The 18,572-nt window shown below is 41.4% G+C and overlaps 1 protein-coding gene across 1 annotated transcript in view; it reads right to left on the bottom strand.

Annotated features, from left to right (window-relative positions):
- The window catches only part of LOC140999798 (plexin-A1-like), a 255,076-nt gene that overhangs the window by 124,227 nt on the left and 112,277 nt on the right, over positions 1 to 18,572 (bottom strand). Inside the window, exons 4-7 of the mRNA XM_073470337.1 lie at positions 9,385 to 9,485; positions 6,359 to 6,482; positions 5,955 to 6,108; positions 4,642 to 4,741 (exon numbers count right to left, since the gene is read on the bottom strand). Of these exons, the coding sequence (XP_073326438.1) occupies positions 4,642 to 4,741; positions 5,955 to 6,108; positions 6,359 to 6,482; positions 9,385 to 9,485 (479 nt within the window). The remainder of the gene's footprint in view (positions 1 to 4,641; positions 4,742 to 5,954; positions 6,109 to 6,358; positions 6,483 to 9,384; positions 9,486 to 18,572) is intronic.

Genomic DNA, 18,572 nt, shown 5'->3' with positions numbered 1-18,572 from the left:
TAACTGCACTGTGGTTTTACAGGCCTGCGGAGTCCTGAGGGGGCCGGCGAAGCCAACATCAAAGGCTTAAACAGCAGCACGCCTGTTTGTGCAGCAAAGAGAGGAGGGCTAGGTGGGCTGCTTAATCAGGAGCACGGAGCAAAAACACACACACACTGACACGCACTTTCAGCATGCACACAAATACGCATGAATAAACACTCCAGTGCAGTCACTTTGACACATCCCGTACGCTCTTTAACTCACAAAGAACAAACAGAAAACTCCACTAACACACACGCACGCACAAAATGAATCAAAGCCATTGAACCAGGCCTAGAGGCCCTGAGAAGTGGCCCAGGTGAGCTCTCTCTCCGAGCCCACTCCATTATGACCATCTCCACACAGGCACCCCGGCTCCAGCTAATTAACGGCCTATTACTATGCAGATATATGCGGGGCCGAGAGCAGAGCGCAGGCAATAAATGGGCCTGATGAACAAGAGAGGGGCAAGGAAAGAGAGATGGGGGTGGTGGTGGTGGAGAGGGCTAAGAGGGGTCGGGGCCGGGGGAGGGCGAGACGGGTAAAAGAGAGGGACGGGAGAAGGGAGAGTAATGGGTGGACAAGAGGAAGGTGGCAGGGCGGGAGAGGAGACGAGTGCCAGGGGGCTGGAAGGAGGGAGTCAGGGGAGGATGGTGGACTTTAACTCCTCATTACTAGTCGCTTGTAAGGTCTGACTCAGAAACTAAAGGTTACTGTCACAATATGTACTTTTGAGTTTAGAACTTTTTGCAGCGTTTTGGCCGGGGAACTTTTTGAAGTCTAAATTAGTGTTGGTCTATTCATCTGCATGAACCCAAAAAGCAGTGCAGACGAGAGACTTCGGCCCAATCCCTGTACATCCATTGGCCCGACCACTGAGCCTGAAACGTTAGGGTGACATGGCCCCACCAAATAGAGGTGTTTCAGAGGCTTACATTGTAACTGCTAATTTGTGCATGACAGTCCTGTGTTTTGATGTATTTCAATGTTGCGTTCCTGCTCTTTGACGGCACGTGACAACGGAAATTTAAAGCTGTTGTAAGCGTTGTCGTCGTTTTAGCTAACTTCCTGTCCGTTTTACAGTTAGCAACCCCCCCCCAGCAGCAAAGTTGCTGCACTTCCAGTTGCTAATGTTAACCTGTAGAGCACCACAAGTGGCCAGGTAATGAATCAGTGCTCTTTTAATATTTGAGGACTTGACTGACAGCATGAAGTTGTGAGGATGGCCTTGTGGTAATACCAGGGTTGCCTCAGTAACACAAGAGAAATCACCAAAGCTGGAGACGGCATATTAGAAACGTCCGGTCACGCCTGTTTACATCATGCCATGGACGACAACTGATGATGTATGAGGGTCGTCGTGTATGAAGCGTTGCCCCATTTCATGGTGGGGGGAGTTCAACCGCTACCTCTTGTAACTCTGTTCTGAGGGGCGAGGGGGCACTTGAAAACCAGGTGTCGGGGTAATAATCGGAAATACCGTAGCTTCTACCGCTCGTTGTGCTTTTCCCTTTGTCTCCTCTTTGTTTTTCTTCATGTCCTGATATTCTTCATCTCTTTTCCTCTTTTACTATTTTTCTCTTTTGCAAGCAGAAAAAGGCAGTCGGAATTTTAAATAAAAGCTGAAAATGGATAGAGCGAGAGGACATTTTAAATGATGTAAACATTAGTGGAGGAAGTAATGCTGTCATCAATCTAGTCTTGGCAAGAGAAAGAGGAATCCACTTTGAGCATGCCACAGATGCATTTTCATTTCAGGTGTATTGACAGAAAGTGCAGATACCTAAATGTGAGATGTGAGCCTGTGCCAGGTGGACGAGACTAGAGCGAGCGAGGGGGTGGGGGGCGAATCCCACTCAGCGACTTTCAGAGGAGCAGCCAAGAGTCATTTAGGGAATGACATTTTATTTATTTTCATTTAACCTTTATTTAACAAGGCAGGTCAATTAAGAACACATTCTTCATTCATTATCAGGCCGATCTCACTGCTCCTCTCTCCTCGCTCCCCCTCCTCTCTTTGTGTAGCTCAGCTGAAAACCTTCATCGGCATTCAAAGACAAACACCAACTAAAGCTGAACGATTTGAGGAAAATTGCTGATTTCATTTGTATCTGACTAATAATTCCTCTGACTGTTTGGGATTAAACTCTGGTTCTGTGTTTTGTGGTCTCCACGGCAAGAAAAACAAGATAGGTTTTAATAAAACATAATCACAAATGTATATTGTTACGACATTAACAGAAGAATCAGATAAAATAGAAACTATTACTTGTTGTTGAGGTCCTGCCAGGGTTCTCCAATTAAAACGAGTCATTTGGGAGAGACGCTGACTTCTAAATAATCTAATCTTCTAATTAAAGTAGTGCGCTGTAGAAAATGTGTATATGTTGTGGTTGTTAACAGTGAACACCTTGCTGCACACTAATGTCTGCAGCTCTGCCCTTGAGCTGCTCGAGCTAATGTCTGCAGTGTTATCAGCTTATTTTCTTGCTGGATTTGGCAATTTTTAAGACCCTTTTGGTGACTTGTTTTCTTTTCAAGAGCCTCGCAGCACAAATGAACCACTTTTATAGGTAGACCCAAGCTCCTCTTTTTTTAAAGAGGAGCTTCAATATTTTTCAATTAATGAGTGACTTGACAATTTAATCTGCTTCATTTACTCTTGCATTATAAGGATTTAAGAGATTATGTCATCAGCGTATAGCTACATAAGACATTTGTGTAATTACAGGTTTAGTTTGGATGCACATGAAGGTGATAGGAACTTGAATGGTAATTCAAGCTAATAATAAAAGCTAGTTAGCTAGAGTCACTTAACTGATGATTGATGATTGAAATGATTTTAATCCTTTGAAAATTGATTATGCAAATTGTTGCATTATGATTTCATACCTGCATATTGCAAATAATGCAAATTAGCTTCAGCAATTCTTGAAGTCAGTCTGAGTGTGACTTATTGGATGTAGACGGTTGGTATAAAGTCATTTGGTGCCTCCCCATGTGCAAACCAAGTTCCCCGCCAACATTATTTTGCAGGGGCAATGTTGCCTGGGTTAAAGACGATTGGGATTGGTTTAAAGACATGAAAATCGATACAGACAGATGTGGAGATAGGTCTTTCTATTCAAGACTATGTCAGACTTTGAAGCTAAAGTTAGCTTCACAAAAATGGCAATGATGCTTCAAAGAAAAGATAGCTTTATAACCCTGAAATCTACAGGTGAAGTTTCAACATTTGTATATGATAAGCTACAATAATGATGTTACATGCTTAAAAAATGGTAATATTTTGACTGCTGTCTGCTCCCACCAGCTGTTGGTCAATTGCACTGCTAGCTGCTAACATTTCTCACCACAATTTACTCTTCAACTTTTCAGAAATCCTAATAAGACAGAGCAATGTTACTTCTTCCAAAAAAAATAAAATAAAAAGCAGAGATTGTCCAGGACCAGTGTGCAAAAAGTAGATAACCTTAAACAGACAACAGCAGGTTGACTTTATAGTTCGGTAAACTCAAATAATTAAGGTTCATTAGCTCCAGCTGAGAGCTGCCCTGACAGCCAACAACACTGAAGGTCAAAACAACTAAAACAACTTTCACCTTCACAGCTCCTTAAGATATAATAGTGTACGTTTCATTAAACATGTTCAGAATGGAGCTTATGTATGTGAAGTTAAATACTAATTGTGACACGGCTGCAGTTATGTTAGGTTTAGGCACCAAAATGACTGGGTTAGGTTAATGGAAGTATCCTGGGCTTGTCAGGTTGCTTGATTGGTGGGTCATACACAGGATGGAGGCCGGGGTTTGAGTCCCATGTGGAGCCAAGCTCTTTTTATAATCCCGAGTTTGTGACAGGAAATGGAAATACGAATCTACCAAGTGGAGAACCAATCACATTCCAATCTTTTGCATAGACATAACATGTTTAGGCCCTGAAATACTGCTACATCCATTGTTCAACTGCAATTTTGATAGAAAACCATGTATAGTTCAGCTCTAACACTGTAGATGATAGACTATGGACTATGAGTAAGTAAAATTCCTAACAATTTAAACAACCTGCTCTGTTCAGTATATATAAAGATGCAGATACTGTAGTCTCTTCAATCCTTCTCTCCTTTCCGGTTCTTCTTTCTCAAATACCAGAGTCAGCCATGTATATAAACACAGAACCTGCTCTCACACCAGCACTGAGAAGCCAATCAGTATTCCTATACTTAAATTAGGGATAATTAATTTCCAAGAAACACGACTGACGTGTTTTAGCCACCCAAGCTTGGCCGCCCTTCTCGGTCTTGCATGGTTAGGAATCGATTTATTATTTCACTCACCAGTAGTCCCTTCATTGCTCGAGATTTAATTAACTAATTGATTTGTAAAAAGCTTGAATACATTGAATAATGAATTAGCAGAGGTCACACGCTGTTCTCTCCATTCACCAATATAAGAGTTATTTGCAGGCCAATATTTTTGCATTATTGCACTTTGGTAAACAACCTTTATCTTGGAAAAAAAATTCCATATGCAAAGAGATTTTTTCTCATTTGTTTCTTCATTCCACTCCACGCATACTTAGCAACAGACTGTTGATTTTGAGATTCGATTAAAAACTTACGATTGGTGGACGCTGCAGTTGTAGAAGACCAAGTCCACGCTGGCAAACTTCTTCCCCGTCTCCTTTGACTTCAGATACAACTTTATAACACGTTGGTCACCTACAAGGAGTCACAAAACACCACATTACCAGAGCTTTTTCTCTTTCAGAAATCTTCTCATATCTCTTTAGTGTACACCTGCTACTATAATGTACAGTGAGTGTATGGAAAATGTTTCATGAACCTAGGATCATGACCGAGCCCTTGCAATGTATTTGGAAATGTTAACAGCCCCTTTTTAGGTATTACTTGTCGATTCCTGTATAGCTGACATTTTGGAGCCACAGTGTTTCTGCTAGAAAGTAAGCAGAGCCCGGGGCAGAATCAATAGAGCTGGTGGAGAAGTTACTCTGTGAAGGAAGCAGTTCAGCTGTCCATATACATTTATGGGCTCGGTGCAGTAAGTTTGTGAATCAGCACTTTCTTATTTTGATTATCACGAAGAAATGTGTGCATTTAAAGAGCAGCGTGACTCGTATTTCACACGGTTGAATGAACAAGCTGAACGGTGCAAAAAAAAAAAAAAAAAGATGTTTATGCAGCATCAAACAAAACTGCTCAACCAAAAAAAAAGCCCAGAATTAAGTGGAGTCATCTTCTCCACAAAACAGAAGCTGGCTAATTGTTTGAAATGTCAGTAAAGTAAAACTGCAGCTGAACCTCCAGAACACAAGGTGAATCAGAAACAGATTTACTGCAGTAGATAAACTGTAACGATCCCAAAGTGTTCAATATTAGATAATGCACAACTGCTGCTAACAGATTTAACCAGTTAGCTCCTGCTAGCTTGCGTCAAAAGCAATTCTGAATCAATTATGTTGCTGCCACTGTAAATTAGCACCGACACAGAATCAACATCTCCTCACTCGCTTTTATTTATAGCTTAGCTTGGCAGTATATGCTACCCAGCTAGCCGGCTAGGTCTGGCTACTTTGTGTACTTACAGAGTTAGCCTTAGTTGTTCCCTTTAGAATCACTTCAGCATTGTTGTTGCTCCCGCTAACAGGAGCTAACTGGCAGGAGCTAAATTTACAGAAGGCTAGCAGTTGTTGAGTTAGTCTGGTTCATTCATATATGTCACAAAATCAAGTCCTACGTCCTTTTATTTATTTATTTATTTAATTATTTATTTGTTCGTTCGACAAAATAAACTTTTTCCTTCAACCGCCAAAAGCAAAATTAAAAGAATCCAAGTCAGAGGTCTGGAAAAATCTACGATTCCACACCTTTTGGACACCATGTATTTCTGTATTGCTTGGATATTTGTATTTACCCTGATCTCGTGTGATGGGGGCCACTTCTTTAGTAGAGGGGGACAGGCAGAAGATCCGTCCACCGTAGATGCGTCCTTCTGTCTCTACATAGTCCTCAAAGGAGCAGTTCACTCCAGCAGACAGACTGGGGACGTTCTGCGTCTGAAGTACCAACTGGGAGAAGGAGAGGAAAGCAGCACCATGAGGGACACATACATTTATAATCGATTCATTAGTGATAAAGATTTCTACCGCTCCACTGCAGAAAATGCTGCCAGGACACGCGGCTCCAAACTCCCTGTTCAGCTCCGACTCAAACTGATGGACCCATTCTGACATCATCATCATTCCACATCATTTTTTTCTGTCCGTCGTCTTCCAGCCCTTCCCGTCACAAACACTCTGACACATGAACACACTGTACCTGTACTTCTGACATGGTGACAGAGATGGTGGTGGGTTGGACCGAGAGTCGGACGCACTGCTCCACTCTGGTGGTGAAGCGCTGAGGCTCCTCCGCTCGCTCACAGCGATCCTTCCTCGAACATCTGGAGCGGGAGGATACACTTCGGTCAAATCTCCATTCAAAAGCTTGAATTCACATTTCAGTATATTAAGCCCAGTTTAATCCTGTTTACTGTTGTCCTTGTTTATGTAAAATACGTTTTGTTTGCTGCGTTTCAGTCAGAGCGTCTGTTTATTAGAAGGTGCATGGGAGTAGATTATGAACAATGTACATATCCAAAGGCTTAAGAGCACTTCTGGATGATGCTGCAGCTGTCTATTATTATGAGACGTGAATCAAAGTATAGCACGGCAATCAAACATAGAGCCAAACACACAGGCAGAGTGAAGAACAAATGGGGCGTAGCGTTAGCCCAGGCAGAGCTCTGAAGTCACACTTGCATTAGCTGATTGGCACCAGCTGCTCATTCATGCCTCACCGTCAGAGGCTCGTTCATCAGCTGCCCCAGCACAGGTGTACACGGTGGCCTTTACAGCCCGACACTTCTCACTATTACTCAGCTCACACGTTCACCTCTGATTCTGCGAGAGCCCTCTCACAGAGCAGAACCTTTTCTCCAACAAATGTGGCTGACTAATTTGCTGCAAATGCTAAATTCCTTGACACAAGTGTCTCTGACTGGATTAGCAGAGCAGGATTATCGAACGCAGTTTACTGAACAGAAAGAAGCAATTCCCCCCCGAGCACCCAATACATAATTTTTTTAAAAATTGACTTCATGCTGATTGGACTGCGAAGAGGTCAGCGAGTAAAACTGTGCACTTAACAGACCGTTAAACATCTGAGGCCTTGCCCAAATTTTTTGCACTTTACAAAAACTGGCAACCTAACCGGCACGGCCACGTCACGCAGTGATCGGCCACATGCGGAGGTAAGAAGGCGGGGAAGGTTTGAAATTTCTCTCTCAAGCTCTCATTCTGATCTTCACAGAACAATTTGTTTTTCATGTGTACAAACGAGTGCAACACCATCAATCCGTCTGAGTAAAGACTGTGAGGTGTTTGCCCCATTTGAGCAATTATTGCATCAGGCCCTCTCGCTATGACTGCTCACTCCGCTCTGAACAGCTAAAAATACTTTAGTCGTCGGATGTTGTTAGACGATACCTGCGGACTACTTAATTTCGGGCATATCTTAAGGCTCTGTCCGCTCACATGGGTATTTTCATAAAACAATGCTTCTCCTTTTGTTCGCAGGTAGATGGCTTTTCCTTCCAGGGTGAAGATATGTCACTTCCTAATTGGGCCTTTGCAAATGTCAACTCTGAGTGTGGGGTTATGTCGTATAATATTGGAGTATTTTAGTTTGCACATTGATGGGATGGATGTCACGCTGTTTAGATTTAAAGAGACATAAACGGATAATGATAATACAATGATGAAAAAGAGACAAAATGGCTGCTGGCAAAGTTTTAATCAAAATAGCGATATCAAGAAGGATTCTGTGAAGAGCCGTCCCCTTTCCACGCCTGGTACTTTCCGTTTTCACTGGCACACGCAAGCCCGATGTATGTGAAGGGCCACCTGATATGTGTTTTCATGTGGGTTAAAATGAAACCCCTGTGTATGTCTGGACTAGACTAAGTTTGCCTTCAGTTTGAGCAACAAGTCACAGGCTGGAGCCAACAGGCCCTTTTCACGGCAGACATTTTGACTTGTCGGAGCGGGATGTGCACAGGTGTGACCAGTAACGCTAACGATGGCTCCATTCTACTTGTGTCCCAGTTAGCCATGTCAGTGAGTGAGCATGCACAACGCCAGAGCCCTGGAAATAGCTCACCTAAATAGAATGCAGCCATCATTAATGTTATAAATTCCACCGGCTCTTTTCGAGAGACAAGTCAAAATGCCTGCTGGGGAAAGGTTCGATCAGACATGTGGACGAGCACACTGACAAAGTGAAACTGTGGCTGTAGGGAAACTATGACTCATAGATTAATGATCACAAATCATGTATTTGTAAAACTATGATCACAGAGGAGCTTCTGAGGGGACAACTCTTTATTTTGTCATTCAACAATCTCATTTTGACACGTGACTAAATGTATGTGTTTGTAGCATTAATAAACATGCATTTTCATCTTCTTGTGACTGTTTTTGTTGAACGCAACTCTTATAAGGCAGCAACTTGTAGCATTTGTCATGTTAGAACACAGAAATGCAATGCCAAACAGCTCTTTAATACTGGTGACCATGAATATAAACATGACTTAACACAAGGGAGTCGAAAACAACCAGTGATGAAATAAACCAAAGTGTAATTTACTCAAGTACCGTACTTAAAATTTTAAAGAACTTCACATGAGTATTTCCATTTTCTGCTACTTCCTCTCAACTACATTTATCTGATACACGTAGTTACTAGTTACTTTGAAGAGTCACATTATTCAGTGTTTATAGGCTCATAATTGTGACGTGTTACCGATCAGATATTGTTGTAGGCGGACCTTGTGTGAGAGGATGCTGCATCAGAGCCAAAGAAGCACATTTTTAAAATCAGTTTATTTTATCGGCAATCTGTTTATTTAACTGGACAATTCAGAAAATGCTGAATTTTCTTTTTTCTTTGTCTTTTGATACTCATTCTGTTACTACTACAGTAAATGGGCTCTCATAGGGGTTGTTTTACTAGTTTTTACATTGCTTAGGGATGTTAGTTTCGAACTCCGAGTATATGCGTGATCTCTTATCGTATGCTCCGTTAACCTTATTTCCTTTTGTTTTTGTGAAACACTTCAGTCAGATCGATTTTTTTTTTGTAGCTATAAATAAATTTGACTTGACTCGTAAAAATGGAATTGATAGAATTTCCACGATTCCCTCCGCCAGAGTAGCAGAGTGTGATTACCTGTAGATCACCCACTCACTGTAATGCAAGCACTGAAATTACCGCTTAGACACATAATGAGCAGGATCGGCACTTACACATTATGCAGCACACACCAGCCACAGTGAGGGTCTCCTGATCCCAGACAGGCTCCACAGGAGTTGTACTGCTCACAGCTCTCCACTGGTACGCGGGTGACCTGGAAATAAAACACACACCTGGTTAATGTTGCGCACCAACCCTGCGTACGCCACCTTCAAACAGCTTATACCGTATAGGCCGGATGAACGCGGGATCTACCGGAGGTGTCCTGCGCCTGGAACATGAGATTAAAGGAACAAGCCCACTGTGACTATCAGAGATAAACAGCTCTGGAGGTGCTGCTTACAACTCCACGCCGCTGCACACAAGGCTAGCTAGAGGGGGAGAGGTACACATTTAAACACATGTAAACACACAGATGAGGTTAAGATTACACCCTCTGACAAACATCTCTGTAATATACTGTGTACCGCCCACAGTCCTCCTGGGGATCAGAAAACATGCAGTTTACTTCTAGATCTCCAAAAGTAGATCACAACTGTCCACTGGAGCTAGAAACTAAAAACAATCCTCAAAAGTCCTTTCAGACTGGAACATACTGAGCCTCCTGGTCACTGCTTTACTTCCAATCATCTATAAACTGTTATGACAGGACTCCAAATTAACAGCTGTACACAGTCCTGCTGTATATTATATGTGTGTTGATAATTTTCCATTGTAAGTAGAAGGATTTTTAACCACCTCATGTTACTGTTAGCATGAAGAATGGATTACAAATGCATTAAAACTGAAATAAACTGTTAAATGTTCACTTTAAGATCAGTTTACTATTCATGAGGAGAACTACTTCTCTTGTGATGTCATCAGAGTTATTCTGACTCAGCATGCTTCCACTTTGGTCCAAACTGAAATATCTCAACAGTGATTGGGTTGATAACCAGTGTCTGGGGCATGCCTTACAAAAGCAACACGTGACAGGAATTTATTTCTTATAGCAGTTATGGAGTTTGTCTGCCTGCTCATCATTGTGTCCATGACCCTTCGTTTATTTAAAATGATCTCGGCTATTTAATTGTCCTATATAGGTTATTTGGGCATTTTGTTGAAAGTAACTAAAAAGTAGTGTAATAAGTAATATATTACTCTATGCAGACAGTTATATTCTAACATAATATATTACTTTAAAATGAAGGTAAGTAGTTATATGTAATATATTGCATTTTGAAAGTAACCCGCCCAACACTGTTGATAACCATGCAGTGTATGGTGGATGGTTTAGAGGATGCAGCCAGATGATTTCAGTTAGTTATCCTCTGAATATTTCTCTCGCACGTCCATGAGGTTGATATTTGTGGTTTTGAGTGAAATGTTATGATATAGTACTAATAACATAACTATTTTATTTATATAACACATTTTATCAACAGACTTTACATTGTGCTCTGGCAAACAAAGGACAATGTAATAAAGGGTAAAGGCCAGACAGCCAAGCCAAACAGAGACAAGCTCAGACTAGGGAACAATTAAAACAAGAAGGCAAAACACAGAATTTCAATATGAGTAAATACAAAAAAAAGGAATAGAAGCTATTAAAAAGGCAACATCACATAAAAGCAGTTAAAAACAAATAAAAACAATAAAAGCTCTATAAAGACAATAAAAAGATGACATCACAGAGAGAGTAAGAGAGTAAAAGGAAAAAAGATGAAGACTTTACATTAAAAGGTTTAAAGAAGTGTTTTATAAGAAGTTCATTTGGACTATTGGATGGGTTGCCATGACATTTGGTACAAATGTTTATGTTAACCTTTTTTTCATCTGGCACCTTTATCAGGTCAACGCTCTGTATGTGTCCAACACTTTGGTTCATTAAATACATATCAGCAAAACTAATGAGCTGTACTCAAGCACACCCTCACAGAGCCGGGAGCATGGCTGTAGACTTGTAAATGAAAACATTTTACAAATCGGGGGCATGGTGTCTGAAAGCATGGCAGGCAGAGAGGATGAGCTGCATTATGGGAGATGTAGGATTCAGTAGGATCCAGCATTTTGAAGTCTAACCCGTATACAGGATTAAAAGTAAGGACATCTCGGCCTCTGCTGCCCCTTGATAGTCCGCCAAATCTATGGACGTGTGACTAAAAAAATGCTTGAGTGCCCCTTTAATGCAGCAATGAACCCATTTCTTCAGGCTGTTTGGCCTTAATTTCACTACAACACATTCCAACGCATAATAAATCATCACACTTCAGTTGTACTTATAAATAAATAAGAACATATGTTCTTTATAAAACCTTCATGTTGTCAAGAACTACAACACTTTTCAACAATTGTCCTTTAAAACTAGAGCTGCAGCACTCAAATGAAATGCTATTCCAAAATGAAATACTTGACCTTCGTTCTCTGCTTTTGTTTTGTTTTTGTACACTGAATCTTACACATTGGAAGACAGATTTCTGCATGAGCTCTCGTAAGAGGACCGAGTTTGCTAAATGCCTGTGAATTCCTTGCAAAGAATATGCTATTGTACTTAACACCATTGAGATAAACATCAAGGATTACTCCTTTTGTCCGCTAAATCTCTACCGGCTGCCATCTGTGTGTCTGCATGGCGAAGATAAGAGGAAACTTTAATGATCTCTTTGGGGGAAATCGGAGAACTTGGGTATTAACAAGGACATCAAACAATGCTGCCCAAATTCACCTGTCTCTCACACTGCATCCAAAGATGTATCTGAACATCAGGGGAGACAGTGAGATGGAGACAAATCATCATTTAAGAAGTCCATTTCCACACATAGTTGTCTTCGCCGTTATCATAAAACAGACATGTTTTCTGCTGCTGTCTGCATTTCCAACATCCACCATCTGTCTGCACAATCGTCGGGAAGAGTTACCTTGAATCTCACCCAGGTTGTAGAACACTCTGTAGTCGGGGAATTATCCTTTAAGAAGGTATTTTGAAATGCTTTAATCATACCTGTGCACACTCAGGTCTACCCCGTCTCTCTTAAATCTCCAAAATCACCGGCGTATCCGCTTCCGTGCGTTGTATCCCAACCTGCTGGATGCCGTTTGCCGCTGACAGACAGATTGGCAGACAGAAAACTGCCTCAGGCACCACACAGGCACACACACCAGTGAGAAAGTTACTATTTGGACCAAACTGAGAGTTTGAGACAAGTTTTCTGGGGCACTTGTTAAATACTTAAATAGATCACTGACCACCCAAGACACGCTCACACACATGAGCACATGCACGCACGCACAACTCCAGCTGCCTCAGTCAGGTGAAGTACGACATCAATAACGCTGCAAAGGCAGGGGGCACGCCAGGTGAGCTGGAAGGTGGTGAGGGTGAATTCTAATGGCAGCTGCAGGCACAGCAGTGGAGGAACCTTCAAAGAGGAAGCTCTGCCTTTATGCGGCGATTTTTTTTAACTTCTCTACCTTCAAACAGTAAATCAGGCTCTTTTCATGTCCTTTGCCTGAACAACTGCTGCATGATTAATCAGACGCGGATGCATATGTCGGGTTTTCATGTCACTGTACTTCAAATATGTTCATTCTCCTATCCTATCTTTTATTTCACGTTCATCCAATCAGCGCATTAGTTTTGAACTGAACATCACAGCTTTTTGAATAAAAACATTCATCTTCCTCATTCTCTCTGTCGCTCCGCTAGAACCTGCTCCAGTCGTGACCGGTGTAAGTAAAATATTCTCTGAGTCTGCAGCGAAACTTGACATTCAAGACAGCATTTTTCAGTCAATTTGTGGTGTGCTGAGACAGTTGCTGGTGCCTGTCAAGTTTCTCTTCTGACATCTAAGATTTAGTAGTTTTAGGATACACAAGATTGGAAATTCAGCATCAATTTCTGCAGGCGGCATTATCACAATGTCTTATAAATAACAGACAGTGCACAATATTTATATATTTTTTAAAAAAAAGTGTATTGACGTGTAATTAACTGTCGTGTGAACGTATCAGTACATGATGCAGTTAACATCTTCAAAGTATAAAGCAAGAAAAAAAACTAATTAAAATCAATGTTTTTACTCAGACTGAAATATCTCAACAACTGTTCAACAGACTGGCATGAAATTGGGTAAAAAGAAAAAAAAACATTAATGTTCCCCAGATAATGATTTTTTTTTCTCTGGTCCAGCCATGAGGTTTGGATGTATTGCTATGGTACAAATTTGGTACACATATTCATTGTCCCCAGAGGTGCAATGAGTTTAGTGCTGATTTGCAAATGTTAGCATGCTAACAAGAAAACTCAAAAAGGTAAAAATAATAAATAAAAAAGGAAAATTAAATAAAAAAGGTAAAGGTTCATTCACATGGTGATTGTGGCAAGTAACCTGCTAAACATAATTTTGTCAGTCAGTCTAAGCATGCTAGCATGCTGGCATTAGCATTTATCTCAAAGAATAATGATGCCAAACAGTGTACAGCCACTTGCATGACTGTTGACTTGACTGACTTGTTGATGCTTTAATATGGATCCCACTGCTTTTCTTGCTAAGAACCGTCCTACTTTGCCTCTGTTTGGCTTGAGTCTATCGTTTTCATATGACGAAAGCCTCGCTAGCTATGTGGTCCCGTCTTCCCGTCGAAAGAACGGAATAAATCTGACAGAGATCAGGGAGATCAGCGTAGGTTCAGTAGTCTGGTGTTAATGGTTTGTGTCGGTGTTTTGTAAAGTTTTCCAAAGCTTTTTTGTCAGCTGCAGAGCTGATACAGCAGATTGTGAGCTGTAGTTTCCCCAATAAACACACCGACCTCTTCGGCTGTTTCAGCCGCAGTGTCTCTGAGCTAGTGAGCGGACCAGCAGCAGGGGAGTTACTATAGATCCCAGTGCTTTTTGTGCTTAGACCCGCCCTTCTCTGCCACTGATTGGTTGCTTTTGTTAGTGTGATTGGTTAGATTTAGGATAAGAATATCATGGTAAGCTAATTAGAGGTACAGTAAGGCGAAAGAAATGAGTGGATCAGAAGCAGAGTAGGGCAGATCTTAGAAAGAAAAGCAGTGGGATCATTAAAGATGCTTCTTGGGCTTGTTAAAGACAACAGTATAACAGCAAAAACCTTTAGCTAGTCTGGGAGCTGAGTCATTCCAGTACAAATTGAGTGATGATAAAATTCCTTACGTCTTTGTGGCAGGGACATACATGTTCATATTATGTGGTTATTTATAAAGTTGCATCCCTGGAAAGCTTCCATAACAAAACATCTCTGAACTGGATGCTAGTTATTCCTCCATTTCATCCTCAGATTATACATCTCTTCATTCTGATGTACAGTCGGACACAATAGCTTATGGCAGATTCATAGCATGATAATAGTAACCTGTGTCTGATAACTATTATAATGCTACCATTACCAAGGCGCAGGCCTCTCACAGGACACCAAATAGCAGCAAATTGCAGTCAATACTTGCGCCTGGACAAATAGTAATACAGCCTATCTGATAGAGGGAGAAGGAAAAAAAAAAAAAAACATGTCGCGCTGGAGCACAACAGCCAGGGAGAGAAGTTTATTCAATGGGGCCTTGTGGTAGTGGGGCGGATGATGTATTCCAATGGAACAGTTCAATTATTGAGTTTTAGAAAACAGATAATGGGATGGGAAACGGAGGATGCTCGGCCAAAGACTCTTTGTCTTACCGAGGTGGCTGGGGAGCATGTGTGTGTGCGTGACAGTAAGTAAGTGAGAACCACCTATTCATATTAAATATGGCATTTTCATCCCTGGCCTATTTGCTGCTGCCGAGGGAAACACATTCATCTATGGACGGTGGAGGGAGGCGGGCGGGGGGAAGGACAGGAGAATTAGGAGACAAGGTGGAGGAAGATAGAAAGAATGAGATCACGATGGGAAAAAATGTCCATTTCAACCATTCATTTTAGTCTTCAAACTCATCATGGGCAGAGTTTGTGACCAAAAGGAAATGTTCAATGGGATTCAGATGCTTTTCTCTCTCTTTTTTTGCGAGTGAAGGAAAAGGGAGGGCAGAGTAGATGATGGGGGTTATTACAAATAAATAACAGCCACAAATGAGCCTCTCTCGATTGGGTCATGAAAGAGAGGCTCTTAATTTGCCTCGTGGCAGATAAGAGGAGGTGGGCAGAGGATGGAAGGAGGGGGTCGGGGATGAGGGATGCCGAGAAGGATGGATGAGAAAGACATACAAATGTAATTGCGACTGATGTTTCATTTCACATATGGGGCCCATGCCGTCCCAGCTAGCTGCAGCTATAGGCCCAGCTGTAATTGTCCCATCTGTATAATATGGGGGAGAATATAAGACGCTATCATGCCACAATAGGCTGATGGATGGCTTACTCTGCAAGGCAGACAGATTTTAAGACTGCTGCACAAACATGCGTGTAACCAGCAATAAAGTGCACGTAGATGTGCAATTTGTGGTACGCACGCTCTGACATAGTCGTATGTGGTCGGCACATGTGACTTAATAAACTATATAAACTCTCACATGTGGATGTGATTTATTATTCAATTAAAACAAGGGTGCTGCCACGTACACGACATGTATGGATACAAGACTTGCAGCATGAATATACACACAAACACACATGTATATAATAAATGACACCAGGATCTAAAATAAGCATTTTATTTTCCTTCAGAGGCCTTTCCTGACATTTTTTTTTTCTTTTATCTATTTATTTATTTGTCTCTCCAATTTCCTTCCCCTTTGCTTCTCTCCCTGCCCCTTTGTCTCTCTGTTATGCTCTCATCTGTCATGAATTCGGCTGGACACACCGAAAAAACACGGCAAATGAGGCCATAGATCACAAGTAGACACCGACAGACACAACCTTGGGAGGAAAAAAGACGGACAGAGAGAAAAGAAAAAGATGAAACATATAGAGTCTGGTGAAGAGAGGATCTCTCCGTCATTATCCTTTTTAAAGTATGTTCTCTTCTGGTTTTCATAAATTCTCTAATTACAAGCAGGTGTTAGCCACATCCCAACAATAAGGGCACAATGGGAAACTTTAGCAGCGTCATATCCAGAGGCTGTGTGGAGAGCTAAAATGCCTTTGTCAGTGCATATGAAGAGCGAAACCTGTAAAGTAATCCTCCTCAACATGTTTCTCTTTGTCATCTTTTCCTTTTGTGTCACTCCTGCACAAGACGGATAGTAAAGAGGAGGTAAATTGCTTTGTGTGACATTAATGTGCTGTATTCTCTGAGTCAGGCTAAGATTACAGTTGAAAAACCGCATTAGGTGTGGCTCGATGTAAAGATACACCCTCCATATTAGTGACAACAAAAGGGAGTGCTTCCTTTACACGAAAGAAGAAGCCGTCAAGTCACACTATCCAAAGTAGTATTACCTTTATTCTCACCTGAAGTGACATTAAAGGAATAGTTTTGGTTTAATCTGGACATGTGCTTTCTTGTGAACAGTTGCAATGTTTCTTGGGATTATGAACCCCTGGGCCTGAAGTTTCCAGCGGTTGCGTAACATCCTCATGGTTCCAACAAGACCATTTTTTAATTCATTTAAAGGTGCAATATGTAATAAATTAACTTGTCAAGAAATCATGTCCTGTCAAAGACGGCTACTTATTGTGTTGCAGAGATATCTACTGAAGTTAGCGTGCTAACTACCTAGCCCCTGGCCTTTTTTTTTTCCAGTGGTCAAAAGCTCCTGTGTGTAAACACCAACCCTACCCTTGTAGTCTGGCTAGCCTAGTTAACAGTAGCTACAGTTATGTATTTATTAACAAAATACAGTAAGCAGCAGTTAGCCGTTACTCCGGTGACATGCTGACACTATTTTTGGGGAGTGTAAATTCATCAGGTGGACGACTTTTACATAGTGCACCTTTGATGACAAGACACAAAGAGATAATTAGAGAGTTTCACAGATGCTGGTAGGTGGACTTAAGGATTAATTCTGAACAATGTCAGGCTAGCCGTTTGTCCCTGCTACTGTGTGCTAAGCTTACCGCTAGCTGGCTGTAGCCACATATTCAAATGAAAGCAATAAGAGCGGTATAGACCTAATTATCATTTGAGTCTTGGCAAGAAATAAACATTTTTGCCTAATTATATCCCAAACTATTAAAGCTACATATAAAATCGTCCTTGTTTACGTCCTTGTCCAAAAATCTGCACATGCACTCCAACATAAAAACTTCCACACATGAAAGTTAAAAGATCTGACACACACCAAGACCTCGACTTGTTGGCACACGCACATTCTCACAGTCGCTCACAGTTTAGTTCTCTCACTAATCAACTTTAGCCAATTTCCTTATTCAGACACAAGTCACGCTGATCCCATCGACCACATTAAGACATCTCTCACTCCTTCACTCTCGCTGTCTTTTTGACCGGCCTCACAAATCACATTCTGATCAGCCGATCACTCATCTTTCTGCCTTGACAGACAGCTGACAGCTGGTGTGTGTGTGTGTGTGTGTGTGTGTATATATATTAGTGTGTATTGGTGTGTCAGTAAGGAAATGTTTCTAGAAGATATCATGCCATCCAAAAATTGTGCTAGTGCAGGGCTAAATTTAGTAAAGTACATTACACCATTTCAATTTCTTGAGTTTTTGACTGCACACAGCAAATATGCCATCTTAACGTTGCCATGCTAGGATATGTAATACAATGTACTATATATATTTGATATAACAATTAAATATACATACCTAATGGTTTGGAAATTCCATGCCAATTACCTGAACTGCTATCATCATGAAGAAACGAGACTTCTGTCCAGTTCATAAAAACACATTGCACGGGCTCCACACAGACTGTTAATGAGCACAGGAGCAACTGCCATCAACACTTCTAGCAGCACTTCCCCAACTGTTGTCAACTCCAACAGATTTTCTCTGCCTCGGGAAAATACAGAGTGGCTGTTCACATCCGCCTTCGAGCCACCACTCATTATTGATTATGCAAAAAAAGAAAAATATTTAAATGCTCTCTATTAATGCCTCTCGCAACCCTTGTGGATAAAACCACAATGGGTTCTGTGGTCAGTGAAAGTACAGTCGTAAACCTGAGCCCTCAGACAGCAGCGGCACTGATAGATGTCAATGTTCTTGCTCGGAGACTTCAGAGAAGATATCCACAGTTGTCTTCTGCTTGAAATGACAGTGTCTTAACCACCCCGTCACTAATTTCAGCTTGCCCACGCAAAAACAATTGCTAAGACAAGCCGTTCCAAGACTCAAATCACCAATTAG

This window comes from Pagrus major, chromosome 7 (genome assembly GCF_040436345.1).
Source record: "Pagrus major chromosome 7, Pma_NU_1.0".
Classification (NCBI taxonomy): domain Eukaryota; kingdom Metazoa; phylum Chordata; class Actinopteri; order Spariformes; family Sparidae; genus Pagrus; species Pagrus major.
Note: the sequence above shows the minus strand (reverse complement) of the source record. Positions and strands in the feature narration are given on the sequence as shown.